Source organism: Cyprinus carpio, chromosome A10 (genome assembly GCF_018340385.1).
Source record: "Cyprinus carpio isolate SPL01 chromosome A10, ASM1834038v1, whole genome shotgun sequence".
In the NCBI taxonomy this organism is placed as follows: Eukaryota; Metazoa; Chordata; class Actinopteri; order Cypriniformes; family Cyprinidae; genus Cyprinus; species Cyprinus carpio.
In genome coordinates, this window is record NC_056581.1 from 7,364,727 (window position 1) to 7,386,898 (window position 22,172).

At 38.3% G+C, this 22,172-nt stretch overlaps 1 protein-coding gene across 3 annotated transcripts in view; it reads left to right on the plus strand.

Annotated features, from left to right (window-relative positions):
• LOC109108067 (protocadherin alpha-C2-like) overlaps window positions 1-22,172 on the plus strand; it is a 43,854-nt gene that overhangs the window by 4,920 nt on the left and 16,762 nt on the right. The window contains exon 1 of one of the 3 annotated variants that reach the window (XM_042764925.1): window positions 7,887-10,390. The exons of 1 other annotated variant lie outside the window; for it this stretch is intronic. In XM_042764925.1, the coding sequence (XP_042620859.1) occupies window positions 8,018-10,390 (2,373 nt within the window). In that variant the 5' untranslated portion in view covers window positions 7,887-8,017. Of the gene's footprint in view, window positions 1-7,886; window positions 10,391-16,375; window positions 19,175-22,172 lie in introns of those variants that run through there. One more of the 3 variants, XM_042764924.1, reaches the window with a different exon arrangement.

Genomic DNA, 22,172 nt, shown 5'->3' on the forward strand with positions numbered 1-22,172 from the left:
AAGAAGAAGAAGACAAAGAAGAAGAATGAATAACAGAACTGTAGTGACACAACTACATGGCAATACAACAGTGACACCTATTGGCAAATTACTATATTACAACACTCCCACTTAATTTTACAATAGGACTAAGCCATTTCTTAGTAAATTATATTAACCCAAAAAAAAAAATATGCCCATGTTATACTGGTTTACACCACCGTAACATATTTAAAACTAAACACATTCTAGCCCTTTTAAGATCAGACTAAACAGAATTAAATGAAACAAAGTCCAATCTCACTCCTAAGATACTCAAACTTCTGCCTCACCAATGGCTTGGTCAAGATGTCAGCCTTCATGTCATCTGTGGGACAATATTGCATTTGTATTTGTCCATTCTGACACACATTCACGAATGTAATGGTAGCGAATGTCAATGTGCTTGGTTCTTGAATGATCAAACTGGATTCTTTGCGATTGCAATGGCTCCTTGGTTGTCCTCCAGGATGACCACAGGAGTAGCATCCATTCCAAGATCACTCAGTAGTCGTCTAAGCCAGGTACATTCCTGAGCTGCTTGGCTAAGTGCAACATACTCAGCCTCCGCTTTTGAAAGAGCAACAGTTGACTGTTTCTTGCTGAGCCAACTCACCGCTCCTCCACCCAGTAAGAACACATTTCCGGTTGTAGAACGACGATCGTCCTGGTCTCCTGCCCAGTCAGCATCTGAGAAACCGACCAAAGTTCCAGACTCTGACCGCTCATACTTGAGAGCGAGATTCAGTGTACCCTTCAAGTACCGTAGAACTCTCTTCACTGCAGTCAGATGTGAAACATTTGGATTTGCATTGAACTTTGACACAACGCTCACAGCTTGTGCTATGTCCGGCCGTGTGGGCCATCGCAGCATACAGTAGACTACCAACCATAGACTGGTAAGTACTTGGGTTCACAGGCTTGCTGACACCATCGTCCCTTTTTAGCTTTACATTTGCATCAGCTGGAGTTGCAACAGGGTTTGCATCATGCATACCATACTTCTGAAGAACGGCTTCAACGTAATGCTTCTGATGAAGAAACACACAGTTTTTTGTCTTTGTCTTGGATGACAGAGATTCCCAAGATGTAGGACAGTTCTCTCATGTCCTTCATCTTGTAGCGCTTCTTAAGAGCAAGTTTTCAGCTCTTCCATGCTTTCCATCGACTCTGTGATCAGAATTAGATCATCAACATACACAGCTAATATCTCCAGCTCCTGTCGAGATCTCACGAACACACATGGGTCTGATGTACTCTGTTTGAATCCAATGTTCTTCATGAACTCTGTGAAAGTTCTGCTCCAGCAGCGAGGGGACTGCTTCAGTCCATATATTGACTTCTTCAGCTTGCACACCAAACTTTCTTCTCCTGGTCTGATGTATCCCTCTGGTTGCTCCATATAGATTTCCTCATCCAGGTGTCCATTTAGAAATGCGGTTACCACATCCATCTGATGCACATGCATGTTATTCTGGATTGCAAAGGACAGTAACGTACGTATTGAGCTAAAACGTACCACGGGTGAAAAAGTTTCATCGTAGTCAGCACCATACTTCTGTGAGTAACCCTTAGCCACAAGTCTGCACTTGTATCTCTCCACTCGTCCGTCACTATGATGCTTGACTTTAAACACCCATCTTGATCCTATGACTTTCCGATCCTTTGGTAGTTTCACTAAATCCCATGTCTTATTTTCCCAGCAGTGATTCATATTCCAAGTCAGCAGCCTCCTGCCATTCCTTTGCATTTGGACTCATCATTGCCTCTTTCAGTGTGCTTGGTTCTGCAACACAACAAACAGTAGCATAATGATCAACAGTCACCAGGTCGGCAAACTCATCATAGCCATATCTCTTAGGTGGTTTTCTGATTCTGCCACCTTCTCTAGCAGTTTCATCGACAGTAGCATCGACTGGGGTTCTCTCGTCAGTTTTCATGATAACTTCATTCTCCGAACAAGAAATATCCACCTTCTTGTTTCAAGTCAAAGTCTGACTCGTTGAAGATCACATCCCGACGAATTAGAATACTTCTTTTTTCTTCGTCAAACAAGCGATAGCCCTTGGCATTGTTGGCATATCCCACGAAACGAAGCTTCACAGCCTTTTTGTCCAGTTTTCTTCTTTCAATGTCTGGGACATGTGCATAAGCTACGCAACCAAACACTTTCATGTGACTCACATTTGGCTGTTTGTCGCACCATTTCTGGGTAGGGCGTCACTTGTTTCAGAACAGATGTGGGGAGTCTGTTCTGTATGTAAGCTGCGGTTCCTACAGCCTCTGCCCAGTAAGACTTTGTTAATTTAGCGTGAGAGAGCATGGTTCTCGCTGCTTCAATTAATGTCCTATTTTTTCTTTCTGCAACACCATTTTGCTGAGGTGTGTGAGGTACAGTTGTCTCATGGTGGATACCTTGAGCCTTCAAGTATTCTTGGAATTCTTTGGATGTGTATTCCCCACCATTATCCGTTCTGAGTCTTGCTATTTTCTGTCCGCACTCATTGGATAATATTTTCTCAAATTCCTTGAATTTGCAAAGAACTTCACTCTTCTGTTTCATAAAGTACACCTTGCAACATCTAGAATAGTCATCAATAAAAGTCACAAAGTACTTTGATCCACCTATAGATTCAGTCTGCATGGGGCCGCAGACGTCACTATGAACCAACTGTAGTTTACGTTTGGAACGGATTTCTCCCACTGGCTTATGTGGCTTTCTAGACAGCTTGCCTTCCACACATGCTTCACAGAATGGAACTTCTTTCTCTGCAGGATAGTCCACTCCATTCACCAGTTTTTTAAGTTCCTTCAACTTAGTGGTGTGACCCAGTCGTTGATGCCACAAGCTGGTTGCTACTAATGCACTTGATGCACAGTGACAGGTGGGCGACCTTCCCTCAACATCCAGCTGATACAATCCATCAGATCTTTGTGTTCCCATTCCTCTGAGATTTCCATTTTTAATCACGGATGTAACAGCGAGACTTCTTGAACTGCACCGTATTTCCTTTTTTTACAGCAGCTCCCACTGAGAAGAGATTCCCGGATAACTTGGGAACATACAGCACATCAAACATTGTGACATTTTTTTACATCACTGATTTTTAATGCCATTCTCAGTTTAACATTACCAAGTCCTAGAGCATCAACCACTCTGCCATCACCAAGTTTCACAGACTGTGTTTTTGGAAATTTCTGGTAATCTTGAAGAATTTCTTCATGACACGTCATGTGCTTTGAAGCTCCAGAGTCGATCAACCACTCTACCTGTTGTGTCATCTTATCCTGATTTGCCTCTCTGGCGACGAAGGCACTCTCAGACGAGTCTTCATCATGTTCACATGTTACATTTTTGGCTTTGTGAGTTTTAGTCTGTTTTTTTTTCTTACTTGGACAGTCACGCTTGATATGTCCTTCTTTACCCACACTTGTAACATCTCCACGAGCCGGATCTGTCAGCTCTCACTGCCTTGGAGTTAGCCTGCATATCACTATGAACTTGTGTTGACATTGCTGATGCGCCTCCAGACGCAGCACCACTGGACATAGCACCGCCATAGTTACCATCAGCAGACACTCGTTTTTGTTCTTCATTTATTAATGCTTGCTGAACAAACTGCAGTGTTAAACTGTCCAACTTAGTTTCCAGTGCAGTAACAATTGTAGCATAGCTTGCTGGCAAGCTACCCAGCAGTGGTTACAATCTGGTCCTCCTCTTCAATCACCGCACCTATTGCCCCTAGCTGGTCAGTTAGCTCCTTCATTCGTTTCAAATGTTCAGTTATGTTTTCTCCTTCCTTCATTTCACATCTGAAGTATTTTTTTCTTCAGAAACAGCTTGTTTGCAAGAGTGTCTCTCTCAAAATGTCCTTTTAGCGTGTCCCACGCTTCCTTAGGGGTCTTACAGCTTGTTATCAGGTACAACTGAGACGTAATCACATTCAGCACCAACACAGAAAATGCTTTTTCTTTCCGTTTTTCAAATTCTGCTCTTGCCTGTGCATTTGCTCCTTCTGCCACGTTGTCAGTCTCCATCACCATGCCCCATAGTCCTTTAGCTTTCATCAAATGTTCCATTTGAAATTTCCACGTTGCCCAGTTCTCTGGCCCACTCAGCTTTTCAATAAACAGTTTATCCTCCATTGTGAGTTCCACAACACTGTCTATTTCACAAAAAAAAATTGTGTAAAACTACCTCTTTTTTGCTTTAGCGAAGATCTGGGCCCATAACCTATTGAAGTTACATGTGCTCTTTATTATATCCAACGAAGAAAAAGAAGACAAAGAAGAAGAATGAATAACAGAACTGTAGTGACACAACTACATGGCAATACAACAGTGACACCTATTGGCAAATTACTATATTACAACAATAATTACATTCCACTTGAATAAAGATAAAGGTGCAATCTGCCAATTGACCTACAGGTGACCGCATAAATCGGTCTTCTTAGGGGCCGTTCACATATCGCGTCTTATGCGCGCTCAAGTTCGTTATTTCAAATGTAGACGCTCGGCAGGCAAGCTCATTTTTTAAGCGACGCGCGCATTTTTTTTTCAGGCGCGTCCGCGCCGCACCGAGATAAAAACATATGGCGGCATTTCAATGCCATTAATAACCGAGCGTACAACTGATGCTTTTATTTTTTATATTTTATTTATTTATTTTTGTCTTTATTTAATGTAATTTAATGCATTGTTCATAGAGTAGATCTTTTCCAGATACTTCATTAACAGGAAGTCTTCTGATTATTAGTGACTGCAGTCTTGTGATGATAAGAGATACACATATGAACCCTTTTTACAGGCTGTAATAACACACACACACACACACACACACACACACACACACACACACACACACACACACACACACACACACACACACACACACACACACACACATGTTTGTTTTTGTGAATTGTGGGGACATTCCATAGGCATAATGGTTTTTATACTTTACAAACTGTATGTGCTATTGCCCTACACCAACCCTAGACCTAACCCTACCCCTCACAGGAAACTTTGTGTATTTTTACTTTCTCAAAAAAAAAAAACTCATGCTGTATGGTTTATAAGTGTTTTGAAAAATGGGGGACATGGGTTATGTCCTCATAATTCACCCTCTCCTTGTAATACCTGTGTCATACCCATGTCATTATACAAAGTTGTGTCCTGATATGTCACAAAAACACGCACACACACACGCACACACACACAAAGCAAATGGCTGAACCAAGCAAAGAAACAGAACACTTGAAATTTCACCATCTTCATCTTCAAGTGCAGGGTCACATTTTTTCTTTGAGTATGATGTGTTGCATTTTCTGCATCTGAGGGCATGTAATTCTGGTCTTTGAAAACTGCACATCAGAGTCTATGAAAGGAAAAAGAATTAATCAGTAGTTCTAAGTGGTGTTTTTGAACATCATATGCATTACAATTTGCATAGATATGCATTAGAATTTCTTTGGGCCTATTTACATCTGGTCACTTAATGCGTTTCCTCTGGTGTAAACAGGCCCTTTGACTGTTCACAGTTTACCTTTTAAAGCTTGGACTAAATCCTCATCAAGCTAGAAGAAGTGGTCCAACGTCTCTAGAACAGAAGTACTGAATCCAAAGTTAGCATGACTCTGACTGAGTCCCAATAGTCACTTTATTAGGAAATATGTCAGTCAGAATTAAACCTTTGAGATTTACTGATATGAGATTAAAACATACCACTCTCTTCTTTGCTCATCTCTCTGATCTGATTTCAATTTGTCTTCTATTTCAACAGCAGCTGATCTGAAACAACAAATTGTAACTTAATATTTCACAATGAAATGTTAATTTATATTTAACATTTGCTTCATTACAATTGTTACAATTACAAATTGCTGAGGAAAAAAGAAACACATAACTTCATTTTAATTTTAAAAAGCATCTTAATGGTGGACATGCTATAACGACAGATTATTCTTTCTGCCAATACACTGGACAATGTTTTATAGTTGTTATATGACAGACAAAATGCCACTACATAGACTTTAAGCAACCATATATCCGGTACCTAAAGTTGCTAGATAATTATCTAGTAAGTGTCAGTGTCACACTGTGTTAACATTCCACGTGTTAATGATGGCAATAGCGTACACAGAACAGTATCTGTTCCGTGCTCCGGCGCGGTTAGCGCTCACACTACATGCGTACCGCGCCCGACCCCAACTGAACCGTGCTCTGGACCACCTCTTCGACCAGGGACGATATATATATATATATATATATATATATATATATATATATATATATATATATATATATATATATATATATATATATATATATATATATTCTGTAATCAATTCTCCTTCATGTTGTTCCAAACCCTTTAAGACTTTAGTCCTTCTTCGAAACAAAAACTGATGTATTTGAATGAAATCTGATGTGTATCCCGCTGAAAATCACCAAAATTATACACGTTTCATGGCTTTTTTCCAAGTCCGCTCTATATGACGTAACAGCTTTAATTTAAACTTTTATTCACATCCATCGACGCACATACTGTACACACGCACAGCAGGGCTGCGTTCAGCCCCGAAAAAAACAAAAAACAAAAACGTGCACACCGGTTTGAGATTGAACTTGCCCCGGAGCTTCCACAAAAGCCAATGAGGTTTGTTTTCGTGCTTCACGTGATTGGTTGAGTTGTTTGAATTTAGGTTCACAAACAAGCAAATAAATAGGGAATTTAAGCATATCTTTGGAAAAATGATTTGATGCACTTCAAATGATACGATGTTGAAATACTTATGGAAAATACAGTAATATTATAATGAGCATATTATAAGTGATGTGTCATGATATGTATTTAAAACATTTTTAAGAAGGCTTATTACTTAGGCATAGTTGACAAAATTATATTTATATTGTAAGTTAGTACAATGTAAGAATACATATTCTCATTTTATAGCTATAAACTATTTATGTGTGAGTGAATTCATATACTTTATGAAATATATTAAAATGTTACAAATATTTTGAAAAGCAGGATGAAGCACGTTCAGTATATTTTAAATATATTGTAGGTCTGCATATGGTTATAAATTAGTTACATACTTTAAACCCACTAAAAGCTGAATATTTTACTATGTTCTTACACAAAGTAAACATAAAATATATTATAGAGTAAATTACGTGTTTTCCGAAAATACACTAATATGTCACAAAGGTATGCTTGTATTTTAGAATATTTCTTAAAAGCGTAACAAAGCATATTTAATTCCAAAGTAGTCACTTCTAGTATACGTTTTTAAAATATATTAAAATGCGATTTAATAAATTTTTAACGCACTTCAAGTAAGCATGTTAGGAGTACAATATTACCTTAAATATACGATCTGAATTTCAAGTAAATTTTTAATACATTTTAGAGTAGACCTACTTCTTTTTCACCTGGTAATGTAGGCTATTCAAATGATGCAGTTTTCTCATGCTTAACAGTTTGTCTGAATGTTTTAAACACTAATATAGTATACAACCAAACCATAAACTCATACTGTACTGATTTACTGCATTCTGGAGGCATGCGCCTTTGTTGTGCCTCTGTGTTAATGTATAGTGTAGTTTATGCAGACTTGTTTTTTTTTTTTTTTTTTTTGTTTTTTTTTTTTAAGACAAGCATAGCCCTTTCGGTGTTATCTTAATTTACAATACGTGGTTATTTTCTTTTGTGATGATGTATGTTATATTTGTGTGGTTTCGCCACACAGATCCGACGTGCTCCGCGTGGTGTCACTGTAGACCGCTAAACTTTAATATTTTCCATATACCATCTGAACTCCGCCTACGATTTTGCTGAGTGACTTATTACTATACTATAACCTGGCGTCACAGTCTAGATGCGTGGCGTGTTTTCTTGAGTCTCATTCTTAATTTTGTGTCTGCAGAGTTCTGATGTTCTTCTGATCACCGTTGTATTGTTTTGATCACGTTGCCATCTCATGCGGAAGGGATGGCAGACAGGAAGGACTTGACGTCCCCACATATTACTTTTCTCTGGCTCCTGATATGTTTTTCAGTTCCAGTGGATGGGCAGATTGTCTACACCGTGTCAGAGGAAGTAAATATCGGAACTGTCGTCGGAAATGTGATGAAGGACATGAATTTAAACGTCCAGGATTTGGAATCACGGGCATTTCAGCTTGTATTCGGCATCAGAACGAGGTATTTTGATGTGAATTTGAAATCTGGCGTCTTGTATGTTGCAGAAAGAATTGACCGCGAGCAGTTATGTCCTAGTATTCCATCCTGTTCCTTGAATTTTGAGGCGATAGTAAACCACCCTCTCAGTCTGAGTCGAGTGATAGTTAATGTTAATGATGTGAATGACAATTCTCCTACGTTCCCTGTTGAAACTCAGGTTTTGAATATCTCTGAATCAGTGCAGCCAGGAGCTACATTTTCCTTGATCAGTGCAGTGGATGAAGATGTAGGACTTTTCGCTGTTAAAAGCTATAAACTGAGTCCTAATGAACATTTCTCAATAGAAGTAAACCAGGATGGTGAACATGGCGTGTCTGCAGAGCTAATCCTTCGAAAAGCTTTAGATAGAGAGAAAGAACCTGTAATACGACTAATGTTGACTGCTTCTGATGGAGGGAAACCATCCAGATCTGTGACATTACAAATTACAGTTAACATTTTAGATACAAACGATAATGCTCCAGTGTTTCGCAATCCTCTTTATAAAGTCCGTGTGACAGAGAACACACCGCACGGAACTAAGATAATCAAACTCAATGCTACCGACATGGATGAAGGTTCAAATGGAGAAATAACATATCTGTTTAGCAGTCATGGTCAGGAAAAAAATCTTGATGTATTTTCTATCAGTCCTGATTCTGGGGAGATTGAAGTTAAAGGAAATATTGATTTTGAGGACAAAGCTTTTTATGAACTTAGAGTAGAAGCCCATGATAAAGCTTCTCCTCCCATGACAACTAAATGTAAAGTACTAATTGACGTAATAGATGTTAATGATAATGCACCAGAAATAGTAATAACATCATTGCTGTCTTCTTTAAGGGAAGATACAAAAACTGACACTGCTGTGGCTCTGGTCACAGTTTCGGACAAGGATGGTGCAATAAATGGAAAAGTGAGTTGTAAGCTGCTAGAAAATGTACCTTTCAAACTCGAGTCTTCCTACAAGAATTATTACTCTGTTGTTTTACAAGACCAGCATGACAGGGAAAATATCTCCAGGTATAATGTAACCCTTGTAGCAGTAGATGAAGGTACCCCACCACTTTCCAGCACCAGTGTAGTTTATGTTGACGTTTCAGATGTGAATGACAATCCTCCACAATTTAAGGAAAAAATAATTTCTTTCTATGTAAAAGAAAACATTCCCCTAGGAACCCTCATACACACGGTGTCAGCAGTTGACAGAGATTCAAATGAAAACGCTGAAATTTCTTATTCCATTGTGGATAACAAAACAACAAGCATAAATGCTGTTAGTGTTAACTCATTGACAGGCCAGTTGTATAACCTACATTCTTTCAATTTTGAAGAACAGAAAACCCTTAGTTTCCATGTTCAGGCAACCGACTCTGGTGTTCCTCCTCTGAGCAGTAATGCGACAGTAAATGTGTTTATTCTGGATGAGAATGACAACAGTCCGGTTATATTACCTCCTTATTCTGAACCTGGATCAGTTAATAGTGAGAACATTCCCTACTCTGCTGAAGCGGGATACTTTGTAGCCAAGATCAGAGCTGTTGATGCTGACTCTGGATATAACGCACTTTTGTCTTATCATCTAACTGAACCTAAAGGAACGAATCTCTTCCGCATTGGAAGCAGCACTGGAGAAATAAGTACTAAGAGACGAATGAGTGACAATGACTTAAAAACTCACCCACTTCTTATTACAGTGTCTGATAATGGAGAGCCATCACTCTCAGCGACTATGTCCATGGATGTTATGGTTGTGGAGAGTCTGGATGACATAAAGACATTATTACGAGAGGTTCCTGTTAAAAAGGAGAGTTTTTCAGATCTGAATCTGTATCTGCTCATTGCTATTGTCTCAGTATCAATCATATTTTTATTGAGTTTTGTGGGTTTGATAGCAGCTAAATGCTACAGGACAGACGGCAGTTTCAGCAGGTACAGTGCTCCAGTGATCAGCACACATCCAGATGGCACCTTGTCCTTCTCTAAATCGACGCAACAATATGACGTTTGTTTTAGCTCAGACACAATCAAGAGCGACATGGTGGTTTTTCCTTCGCCATTTCCGCCTACAGAGGCTGAACTGATCAGCATTCATGGAGAAGATACTTTTACACAAACCCAAACTCTTCCTACCACTGGGAAGGTAAACATTATTTAAGACCTTAGTTTATAAAGTCACTGAAATTTCACTTATACGGACTGTTCACATATACCCATATGCATGCTTTTCTTTATTTTAATTACTATTATAAATATTTTGAATAGTGGAATTTTAGCACATATTTAGTAAATAGAAAAATACAGAAGTGAAGCAAAACATAATTTACATTTCTAGCTTGATATTATGTTGAAAATGTGTTTCATGCATGTGTTGCAACTTGTAGTGCAAAACCTGTTTACATTCAAAATTTGTTTACACAAAATAAATGATTTCAGAGAACCTTAATTTTTAAAAAGCATTCATCTTTGGTTTTTATTTATTAGCATTCTGTCAATCACATTTATTATGGGTTATTTTTATTTTTATTTTTTACTACTACCACAACACACAGCTTAAATGTAGTGCAGTTTCAGCACCAGCAGTGCTGGACAGCGCCACCTCACTGTTATACAAGCACATCAAGAGCTTAGTAGTACTGCTCTCATTTTTTACTCAATCTTTAATGATTTGATTACTAATTAATCAAAGAAATCTGTTTTAATTATAACTCTTTAATTACGTTAAACTGCAGTTGCAGATTAAAGCAGGTTGCAACAGCTACTCCCCATGATTTCGAAGTCTCTCAGTGTATTAATGAGAGGGTCATGCTGTTGACTCTATGAGAAAAACACACAGCAGATTTCATGCTGTGTAATAAACTGATCCTCGCTTCCCTGTACTGTGCAACCCATTTCATGTTACTGTGTTTATGTTTTAATTTGTTGTTTAAATAATTGTTATTATATGGATGGATTAAATTTAAAATAAAAAACCCTGCCCATCATGTGTCCACAAATCACTCATTAACAAATAGACACAAAGATATTTAATATTCAACATAATATAATGTCATATATCACTAATGTAATTAGACACAAAACCTCAAAACTCACAAAAGTTGATATTCAGATGAAAGAATAAAATAATAAAAAAAAACAGCATAGCCATGCATCATAAGTGTTAAGAGCTTGTGCCACATGCATTATTATTATTATTATTATTTGGTTATTATGTAGTTTGAATATTCTTAGTAAAAATGTGCTTTTGCTCATTTATAGATATACATCTACATGCAAATCAAGATTTAACGATATCACCTCTTATTTCTCAATCTGTGTCCATGAATGTCATCTGCTTTGTATTCTGCATAGCACATGTATTATTCAGTCACAAGGATTATGTGTCTGGTATGACATTACTGCTTCAGCCAGCTGTGAATATGTGGTTTATAGGGAAACTTCAAGTGTATTTGCAAAATTTAATGCTACGAGGTTAACACAGGATAGTGGATGAGTATTTTTGTGCTTGTGTATGTTATTCATTAGAATATATGCTTGGCAGAATCATGGATTTGAGTCCGTGCTTTAGTATTTTGACAGACAATGAATCATAGTGCAGACTGTGGGTAAATACAGACACTATCATCACTTTAGTGTTATTTCTTGTGAGCTGACTGTAAACGGCTAAGCCTGTTGTCTGCTCGCTGCAAGGCATGAACTGGGTGTCAGCTGGCTTCTGTTTCTATCAGACAGAATGACCTGAACATTTTGTTAAGGTTGCTCTGGGATTTCTGTCCCTCTGGATGGATACTTTTCTTTATGAAATGGAGGTTTAGAGCAGATCAAACAGATTGCCAAGGATGACAAATGTTTTACAAATTCCCAATGTGTCTCCACAGGTTCTCTAAATTCCCTAAAGCTCAAATCTGAGAGGATGCGCATCTGCATAATTTCTTGTCTCCAAGGTTATCAGCAAGGTTTCTGTAGAATCTCTTTCACTAAAAATGTCAGAGCATTTAAATAATGTTTTATAGCTTTATAGCAATCCATTAGCCTGTCATTATTGTACAAATGCAATGCTAATGCATTCAGCAAAGCATTTTAGACAAAACTTGATTCTGCTATAACATATACAGTATGATTGGTTAAATCATTATTTATTTGCTGTTTTGAAGATGCATGCTGGTTTGCATATCCATTCTGTACAGTTGCATCTCTCTGGTTGTTGGGTCTGGCAATAGAAAGAAATGCCGATGGTTCCCTGCAGTGTATCAGTGAGAGGAAGGGTGGGTCATCTCTGCAGAGGGCTGCAGGTGGCAGAATGAGTCAAGCTGAACTGAATGCTGAGAGAGAGGGGCTGTGGATGGTTTGCTAGTGCCCTCTGTTGGCCACAGTGCTGGCTTCCAGAGATGTGTGAGGTCCTTACTATGAAGTGTTTATTTCATACCTCAGCCAGTAGGGGTCTTACACCATCCTTGTCAACCATTCTCTGCTCACAATCATTTCAGATACACTCTTTCTCTATTTTTTACTGTCACTTTGTGTTACACACAACACGCCTTCTGGTCCCATGATGCTTTGTCTCTGATTTCTTTGAGGATATACAGTCCTATTACATTTTGTCTCCTCACATATACTTTCTAGCACTGTGCTTTAAAATAATACCAGGAACCAATATCTAGGAATTACAAGTGCCTTAGCAATACTGATTAAAGCAAACAAATGGCAGGATAGAAGGTTCTCAGTCCTTTTCACTTATAAATGGAGAAAAAAACATAAAAACAACATACATATAACACTTAATCATCATTCAGAAATATAAAAAAATAAAAACAAATAAAAAAGAAAAATCTAAGATATCAAACTTAAACTTATTAGAAACAACATTGAAGATCGAAGATTTTCTTAGAGTGTATCTTGAGTGTGTTTTGATTTTGTCTCACTATTCAACTTGTTTGTACTTATATAAAATTCAACCAGTGCAGTAAGCAGGACAACTGCTTTCACCATTGATAATAATAAGAAATGTTTCTTGAGCAGCAAATCACCATATTATAATGATTTCTGAAGGATCATGTGACACAGATTGACTGCTGAAAATTCAGCTTTGCCATCACAGGAATAAATTACATTATAAAATATATCAAAACAGAAATGTATTTTAAATTGTAATTAATCACACAATCACAATGTTACTGTTTTACTGTATTAAATAAATGCAGACTTGTTTAGCATAAGACATTTACTAAAAAGCATTAAAAAATCTTTCCAACCTTAAAATTTTGAACAGTAGTGTATGTTCTCTGAAAAAAAAATCTATAATTTTATAATATATAATCTGTATATCTCCTCAATATAGAGTGTTACTACTTTTTAGAAACAAGTCAAACAGACTAATTAAAACCCATTAAAATATTTTTGTATATATTTCTGTATTCTTTACTGTCTATATATTGTAGATATTTGGAACATTAGACCAAAATACTGTGGATCTGTGAGAAGAGACTATATAATCCATTCTGAGGGGGAAAAAAAGTGTCAGAGTTGGTTCATAGCTAAAAATATCCATCATTCAGTAGTGCAAAGGAATAAACAACTCTAATTTTACCTTTCGGTTATCATGACCTACATCACCAACACCAAATATAGGCCACAACTGGCAGAGCAGAGAGAAAGAATGAGAGGAGAAGACATGCATGTAAAGAAAGTGGGGAAGAGAGAGAGAGAATGAAGAGGAAGAGAGGTTTTTAGTGCATTCTGCGGTGGGTGGTGTGACTCTGGATGCCCTTGCTGAGGGCACTGTTGGTGCAGGCTGTCTGTGCGGTGTCTCTCAGATGGGTGCATCTCTTTTAAAATCTGGTACACTTATGTAAGTAGTAGGGTCAGGAGAGGAGGAGTACCACTTGTAATGGGTTTCTGCCCTGCCAAAGGTCAAAGTTAACAAGTCAAAGCATACTAATATCTTTCAACAGTCCGATTAGCTAAATATTGTCATTTAAGGATGTAGGGAGAAGGTTTAGCTCAGGGGTGCCCAAACTCGGTCCTGGAGGGCCGGTGTCCTGTAGAGTTGAACTCCAACCCTAATCAAACACACCTGAACCAGCTAATCAAGCTCTTATAAGGCATGCTAGAAACTTCCCGGCAGGTGTGTTAAGGCAAGTTGGAGATAAACTTGCCTTAACACAGAACAGGACACCGGCCCACCAGAACCGAGTTTGGACACCCCTGGTTTAGCTGTTTATTTATTTATTTATAAGTGTGTTCATCTGCTATTTTCTAAGGAGAGCCATTTACATCCTAATCTGTCTTCCTAGTGCAATTGTAGTCTGATCATCACAAATGGACAACATTAAATTGTGTAGATATATGTCACAATTATAATTTTGGACTGTTATATTCCAATTTGGGGTTGTCAGTTGGCAGTATTATATTGTTTTCTCTCTTTTTTTTTTTTCTCACAACTCAACACACTTAGTTCCCCAAAGCTACAACCCACTTCTGTAAATGTCAAGACAGTATTGCTATTGCACACTGACAGTGAAAGTACATTCACATGCAGAATGATAAGCCTGGTTGTGCCTTTAAATTTCCTGAAGTGGAGACCTAATAGATCAAGGGCTTATTAGACCAAGCCTGTCAAGCCTTACATTGTTAAAAGACTTTTCCATATGTGAGGAAAAAAGTATTTTTTGACTATGTCAAATCCAGTAGCGATATTCATGGAAAGGTGAAAGAAAAGAAGAGGGAGCAAAGATGAGATGGAGGAGGAGGGAGTGGGTGAGTGAAAGAAAGAGGATAAATACTGCAAATGACACTTGCAACTGATTGTACTGAGTCTGCATTGTTAATTTGTCTCTTCAGTAAAGTTTCACTGACATCTATGCACATATATTATTCCAGTTTTATATTAAGCATTTACACAATAGAAATCAGTTTTTGCAAATTAGTATCTCTTGATAATAACAATGTGCATTGTGTGTGGGTTCAGGAGAGACAGCAGGTGGGAATGGGATCACAAAAAAAAAAAAAAAAAAAAATTCAAAAATGAAAGTCAAAGAAGTAAACATTTGGGTATCTGACCCACTTGCTTACAGAGTGTTTTGTCCTGTAAAACATCTGGTATCACTCACAGTGGTTTCCAAAAATGATCAAAACAATCACATTATGAAAACAATCCACAAACACTACTGTTTCACCTATACTGCATATTCAGTCCAGTGTAGAAGGGGTAAACATTAACTGAATTATAAAAAAAAAAAAAAAAAAAAAAAAAATACTATTTTATTAAATTTTATTCTTAATATTGCACAAAATGTCTAGTTAATGTTAATACAACAACAATAATGTAAAATTGCACATATTTGAATTACGAATTATCTTCTGAATGAAGACTTTGTTCTATTTTATTTTTATATGGTGATGACATGAGGCGACCCTAATGCGACGGGTTTACGCTGACAGTCTGCCCTGGCTTATTTGATGTCATCGGTTTCAGAGTGACACGCTCCCTCACTGTGGCGCTTTTTGACGGATGCACAGAGATCGCGCCCGAGGCGCGCACGCCCGAATGACCTGGTCTGTCTGAAGTCAAAGCCACAGACGGGGAGATAAAGGCGGAAAGAGAAATGCGCATTCTGGGGCAATGAAAATTAAAGATTTAGCACTTTTTTATGTACAATATTTGTTTTTAAACACAATTTTGTCTACTAGAAATAGCAAGGTATCCAATTAACGGCTTTTTACGTCTTTTACTATTTGAAATTTTTTTTACAAATTTTTTACATTTTTCATAATTTTAATAACCAATCTCTTATAGAAAAGCACTTGCAACGCATTTAATTTCCTCATCCGTGACTCTCATAAAGTGATGAAGCAAAGCTTAAAACGCACTGACCTAGTTCAGATAAAGATAATGCATCCCAAATGCTTGCTTTATAATTAACGCGTAACTTTTTTCCCTCCAAATTTGATGCCATTAATAAATATAGCTGTTGCTTTTTGGCTGCTTCCATAAAGCTATTATATATTCTAACAAGGTTTCGAATATCAGAATGCATTATATATTTGAGTAGTCAGCCCCTCCCACGGTGTGCCGCACCAACACCATCGAACTGAGCTATGAGGAGGAGGAAAGGGAGTACACATGGGAGGGGTGGCTTGAAACTGAGAGAGAAAGAGAGAGAGTGCGCGCACGCCGAAATATGCAGCACCAGTGGCAACGAAACACACCCGTCAGCTGCGCGCAGAGGAAAAAAATGGATAAGCGCGGACAAAGGAAACATGGATGCATCCGAGAAGTATCCGTGCGCTTTTAGAATGGAATTGACAATTAGGCCATTGTTTACATAAATGTAAAACCTTTAATGCTGAAGTGGGAGGCAAGATATTGCAAGCTGACAAGGCGGAGTGCTGTTTTTAATCCGTCTGCGGATCTTATGATCTTGCGATGGCTGTTGCAGGGATATGTGATTGCCTAGACAAAAAAGTGCCTCTTTCTTTTTTGCTATTATTATTTTGTGGCCTTGCTCTCGGACAAATACGATATTCCGTGCCAGAGGAATCGGAAAGTGGGACGATTGTAGGCGATATTGCACAGGATTTGGGTTTGGATATTCGAAAGCTCCCCGCCCGAAAGATTAAGGTAACCTCTGACAGCGGCCAAAGGTACGTGGACCATAAGAATGGAAAATTATTGGTAAACGAGAGAATTGACAGAGAGACATTGTGTGATACAAGCGCCGCGTGTGTTTTGAATATAGAGGTCCTTCTTGAGGACCCAAATGAAGACCATAATGTCGAGGTGGAGATAACAGACGTGAATGATAATACGCCGCAGTTCCCCAGAGACGAGTATCAATTGGAGATCACGGAGTCGGCTTTGCCGGGCTCTCGTTTTCCTATCGAACACGCGCAAGATCCGGACATCGGTACCAATTCGGTTCGATTGTACCGGCTCAGCCCAAACGAGCATTTCGCTCTCGATTCCAACAAGCCTTCTTTGAATACTAAGCACATCGAGCTCGTTCTCAAAAAGCCCTTGGATCGCGAGCTCGCCCCTTACCATCAGTTAATCCTGACAGCGACAGACGGTGGCACACCAGCACGAACAGGCACCGCAAAAATTAACGTTCGGGTCTTAGATTCGAATGACAACAACCCCGTTTTTGACAGCTCAGTATATAAAGTCAAACTGCTTGAAAATTCGCCCAAAGACACTTTGGTTATCAAACTGAATGCCACAGACCAAGATGAAGGAACAAACGGGGAGGTGCTTTATTCATTCAGCAGTTACACACCAGACAGGGTCAGGCAGATGTTCAGCATGGACACCAACACTGGAGAAATCAGAGTCAAGAGCAATGTGGACTATGAGGACACTAATTCATACGAAATGTACATTCAGGCCATGGACAAAGGCCCAGCTCCAGTAGCAGCCCATTGCAAAGTGGTGGTGGAGGTCGTGGATGTCAATGACAATGTTCCAGAGATTGTACTCTCGTCTTTGTCCAGTCCAGTGCGTGAAGATGCCCGTGCAGATACCGTGGTGGCCCTGATCAGTGTGACTGACCGGGACTCTGGCCCTAACAAACAGGTTACCCTTGAAATTCAACCTGGTCTTCCTTTCAAAATCAAGTCATTTAGAAATTACTATACCTTGGTAACTTCTGCCTTTCTTGACCGCGAGACCACAGCAGCCTATAATGTCACTCTCAGCGCTACCGATGCAGGAAACCCTCCCCTTTCATCTCAGAAGACCATTCAGGTGGATGTCGCAGATGTAAACGACAACCCGCCACGCTTTGAGCAGACCTCCTACACTGTGTATGTCATGGAGAATAATGCACCTGGAGCTTCGCTCTGCACCGTCAAAGCTCAGGATGCGGATGTCAATGAAAACGCTCGCATCACCTACACGGTCCTAAACGACAACAATCACGGGATCCCGGTCACCTCCTATGTGTCGATTAAAGCGGACACAGGTGTTGCTTATGCTCTTCGCTCCTTTGACTACGAGTCATTACGGGAGTTTCACTTCCAGGTTAAAGCTCAGGATGGGGGTATCCCACCACTCAGCCGTGTGGCCACTGTCTACATCTACATAATGGATCAAAACGACCATGCACCTGAGATTGTGAGTCCCCCAGCCAATGGCACACGCTTAACGGAGACGGTACAGAAAAATGCAGAGCCAGGGACTTTGATCACAAAGGTAGTGGCCTATGATGCAGATGCAGGACAGAATGCGTGGGTCATCTATCTGCTGGACCAGGCCAGCGATCTGGATCTATTTAAAGTTCACGAACACACGGGAGATATTCGTACAACTCGGCGTGTTCTTGAAGACAACTCCACCTCTTTCAGTCTAACTGTACTTGTAAGGGACCATGGCGAACCACCTTTGTCATCCACCGTTACGATCAACGTCGCTGTCATGGAGGTGCCACTAAAAGTCACACCTGACCCCAAACGAATCATCCGCCCTCACAGCTCTCTCTTGTTTTCCAACGTGACACTGTACCTCATTGTAGCCTTGAGTGCCACCACCTTTGTGTTCTTGGTTACAGTGGTTGTGCTGGCTATTGTGCGATGCCATGCCTATTGCACCCAGCCCGGGTCCTGTTCACCCTGCTGCGTGTCCCAGAAGGCCCAAGCAGAAGGTGGCTCAGGAGGGGGCGGTGGAGGTGGTGGTGGTGGCTCTCAACCCAATAACAATGTGGTGCTTAGACGAGACCTCAAGGTTGAGCCTCATTATATTGAGGTCCGGGGTAATGGCTCTCTGACCAAAACCTATTGCTACAAGACCTGTCTGACTGCTACCTCAGGGAGCGACACCTTCATGTTCTACAACACGGGCCGACCTATCAGTGGCACCTGGGGCTCCGAGCGATTTTTTACAGGAGGGAGCGGATTTGTTCGCAGACTTAGTATGCCAGATGCAGCACTACAGGTGTGTAGAAAGTATATATCTGTAAAAATGTCATGAAAAAACTGCCACATTTTCAGTAAAAAATAAAAATAAAAAAATAGACAAAATATTTGTTTGCCAGAAAGTCAGTGTAAAAAAAATAAAAATAAAAAATCATGTCAGTGTTTGGGGTTTTACATAATTTCATAATAATATTATAACATTATATAATAAATGAATGAACAAAATATAATATATGTGTGTGTGTATATATATATATATATATATATATATATATATATATATATATATATATATATATATATAATGATTGAATGCTACAAATAAGAATTATTTAAATAAAATATAGTCATAATGTGATGCATCACACAGGAATTTCTAAGAACATTTGTTTATTAATTCTCACCATAAATTTAGTCATTCTTTTTGAGTATCTTGTAGATTTAAACTGCAAATTATATGGTAATTCACTTTTTTTCCTTCCAAAATCTATTTAACAATATTTAACTGAAAAATGTCATGTTAAACCACTTTTTTAATATAGTTCTATAATTCTAAAATAATTTAGATTTACACTTACGTTAAATTACTTAACATAAAACCCTAAAATATTCTCATGCAGCACAACCTGACTGTCAGTAAAACTGTATATATTGGAAACTAGAGTTCAGCTAGTTGAGCTAAACTTTCACACAATATAGTGCTACTCTGGCTTCCAGTATGTTTTAGTATAAAAAGTAATTTAGTCAGACCAAAAATTGCAATAAAAGTCTGTGCCCATGTGTCAGAAGCTTTTGACCTTGTTATCTCCTGTTGTACTCTGCGGTTATCTAGTGCAGATTTACAGTGCTTTGCTTCACCCTGCATTAGTGTCAAACATCAAGACTTTATAGAGTAGCACTATGCATTTATGATGATTCAGGCGTTTGCTCCCACATCTGAAGCTGTCATCACATTTTCAGGATAATTTCCTTCATCTCACTGCCACCCAGGCCTTTACTCAAGACTGTATTTGAATTTCTACATTATTTTTTGTACACTAAATTACACTGCAGTAAAAAGTTATTTTTGGTGCCACATAGACCATTTTGGTAAAAAAAAAAAAAAAAAAAACTCACAGTTAATGCAGATACATTTTAGTGTAGTGCCTGTGCAATGCATTTGCTGTCATGGATGTTCAATTGATGTGTTTTTGCCAGTGTAATTGGCGTGAATTCATGTTCACTATGTCAGCCATGGATTTGTGAACTGTGTTTTAATTAGCCAGAACGTGATCCAAAGGCTGTGCAGCCTTGATCTCTGGCTCATGGGAGGAGATGTTGCAGATGGTTTAAAAAAGACAAAAAAATTGTCTAAAAATGTCTACAGTACAAGAAAAACTAGAGTTTGCAGAGAGATGCTCTTGACAGCATCAGATCCTCTCAGATGTATTGGTGAGAGGCACTGCAGCACATTCAACACTGCAGAGGATTTAGTAGTAGAGGCCGTCTGTCCAAGATAAGAGAGCAGGCAATGAAATTAACCTCCAGTCTTTGATTCTCAAGCCCTGCAAATTACATTGTGAGAGCGAAGCGAAGTCTCTTTGCTCGCACTCTCTCCCCCCTGAATTCACCTGATTAAAGAATGTTATTTACTCAAATTATCTGGGCCATTCTCTTATGCCTCATCTTTTAACATATTACCCAACCTAGATTTTTTTTTTGTTTTTTCTTTCTTTACTAGGGCAAATATAAAAACAGTGGCAACTACGTGGTTGTGCAAGACCAATTAATTCTTTTACTGTGAATTGCTGGAGGAACAGATAACCATCTTTGTTTCTATTATGTTGCAAGGTGAATGGTCATCTTGTGACCAGTGCTCAGATTGAGTCGTGTTAGTTGAGGGCATAAAATGCTCAAATATCATATAATATGAGGTCAGCTGGTATCCTAGGATGAAATCATTCCCGTACCATGGGGATTGAGGAGATGAATGCTAGGAGAAGAGAAAGATGTTTAGGGACTTGATGTTGAGCAGAAAGGGCGAAGTCATTTAAAAATGTGTGGGAATGGCCAATGATGCACCTATATTAAAATTTTGGCTGATATCAAATAAATATGTATTTATTTCAATGTTATGGCTGATAAGTGCGAAATGACTTATATTAAATTATGCTTCTATAATTATATGTGTAGAAAGCCACTAATCAGTCATTTTAAAAGTTCTGAAGTAAATTTAGTCATCACATAATTATAATTGAAAATATAAAAAAAACATATTCAGTCAAAAATAGATTTACAAATTCTTTAAGACTAATTTGAATGAGCACTAGATTATGGCAAAGATTATTTACACTGTAAAAATAATTTTTCAAAGTCGTAAATGAATAATAAAGATTATTGGAATATAGTTTACAAGAAAATACCATTTGAGTCTTTCTACTTCAGAATTTCATGTTTAATGCAATGTGTTCTTGCCGTTTCTTTGAAACAAAGTAAATCTGAGACTTTTTTATAGGTTAAATTTTAAAAAACAGTAGAAACAGTATTCATTTAGAAATCGCTAGTAATTACAAAGTAAATCTTACACCAATTGTGTAAATGTAAATGTAAAAATGCACTGATAAAATAGTGGAGAAACAATTTTCACACACACACAAAAAAAAGTAACACATTGGATTGGATTTTTTTTTATTTATTAATTTTTTTTTTTTTTAAATAGAAAGACTGAAATAGCATTTTCATGAAAAACTTGCTCAAGTAATATTGCTCCACTAATACCTGCCAATATATTAACATCACTAAATCAGTCATTAACCAATATGGTACATTATATATTGTGCAGCCCTTATAATATGTTGTGTATGTTATTAGGTGAATGTCAAGTGTCCTTCATGTGCTTTATTGTGAAGAACTCTCTCTCCACACATACAAGTTCATGGGCCATGGCATATTGCCACTAACTGTCTCTATAGTCCTGGTCCCGGTACCCCGATAATGCTCACTCTTAGTGCGCTAAGAAGACTCGAAAGATATATCTT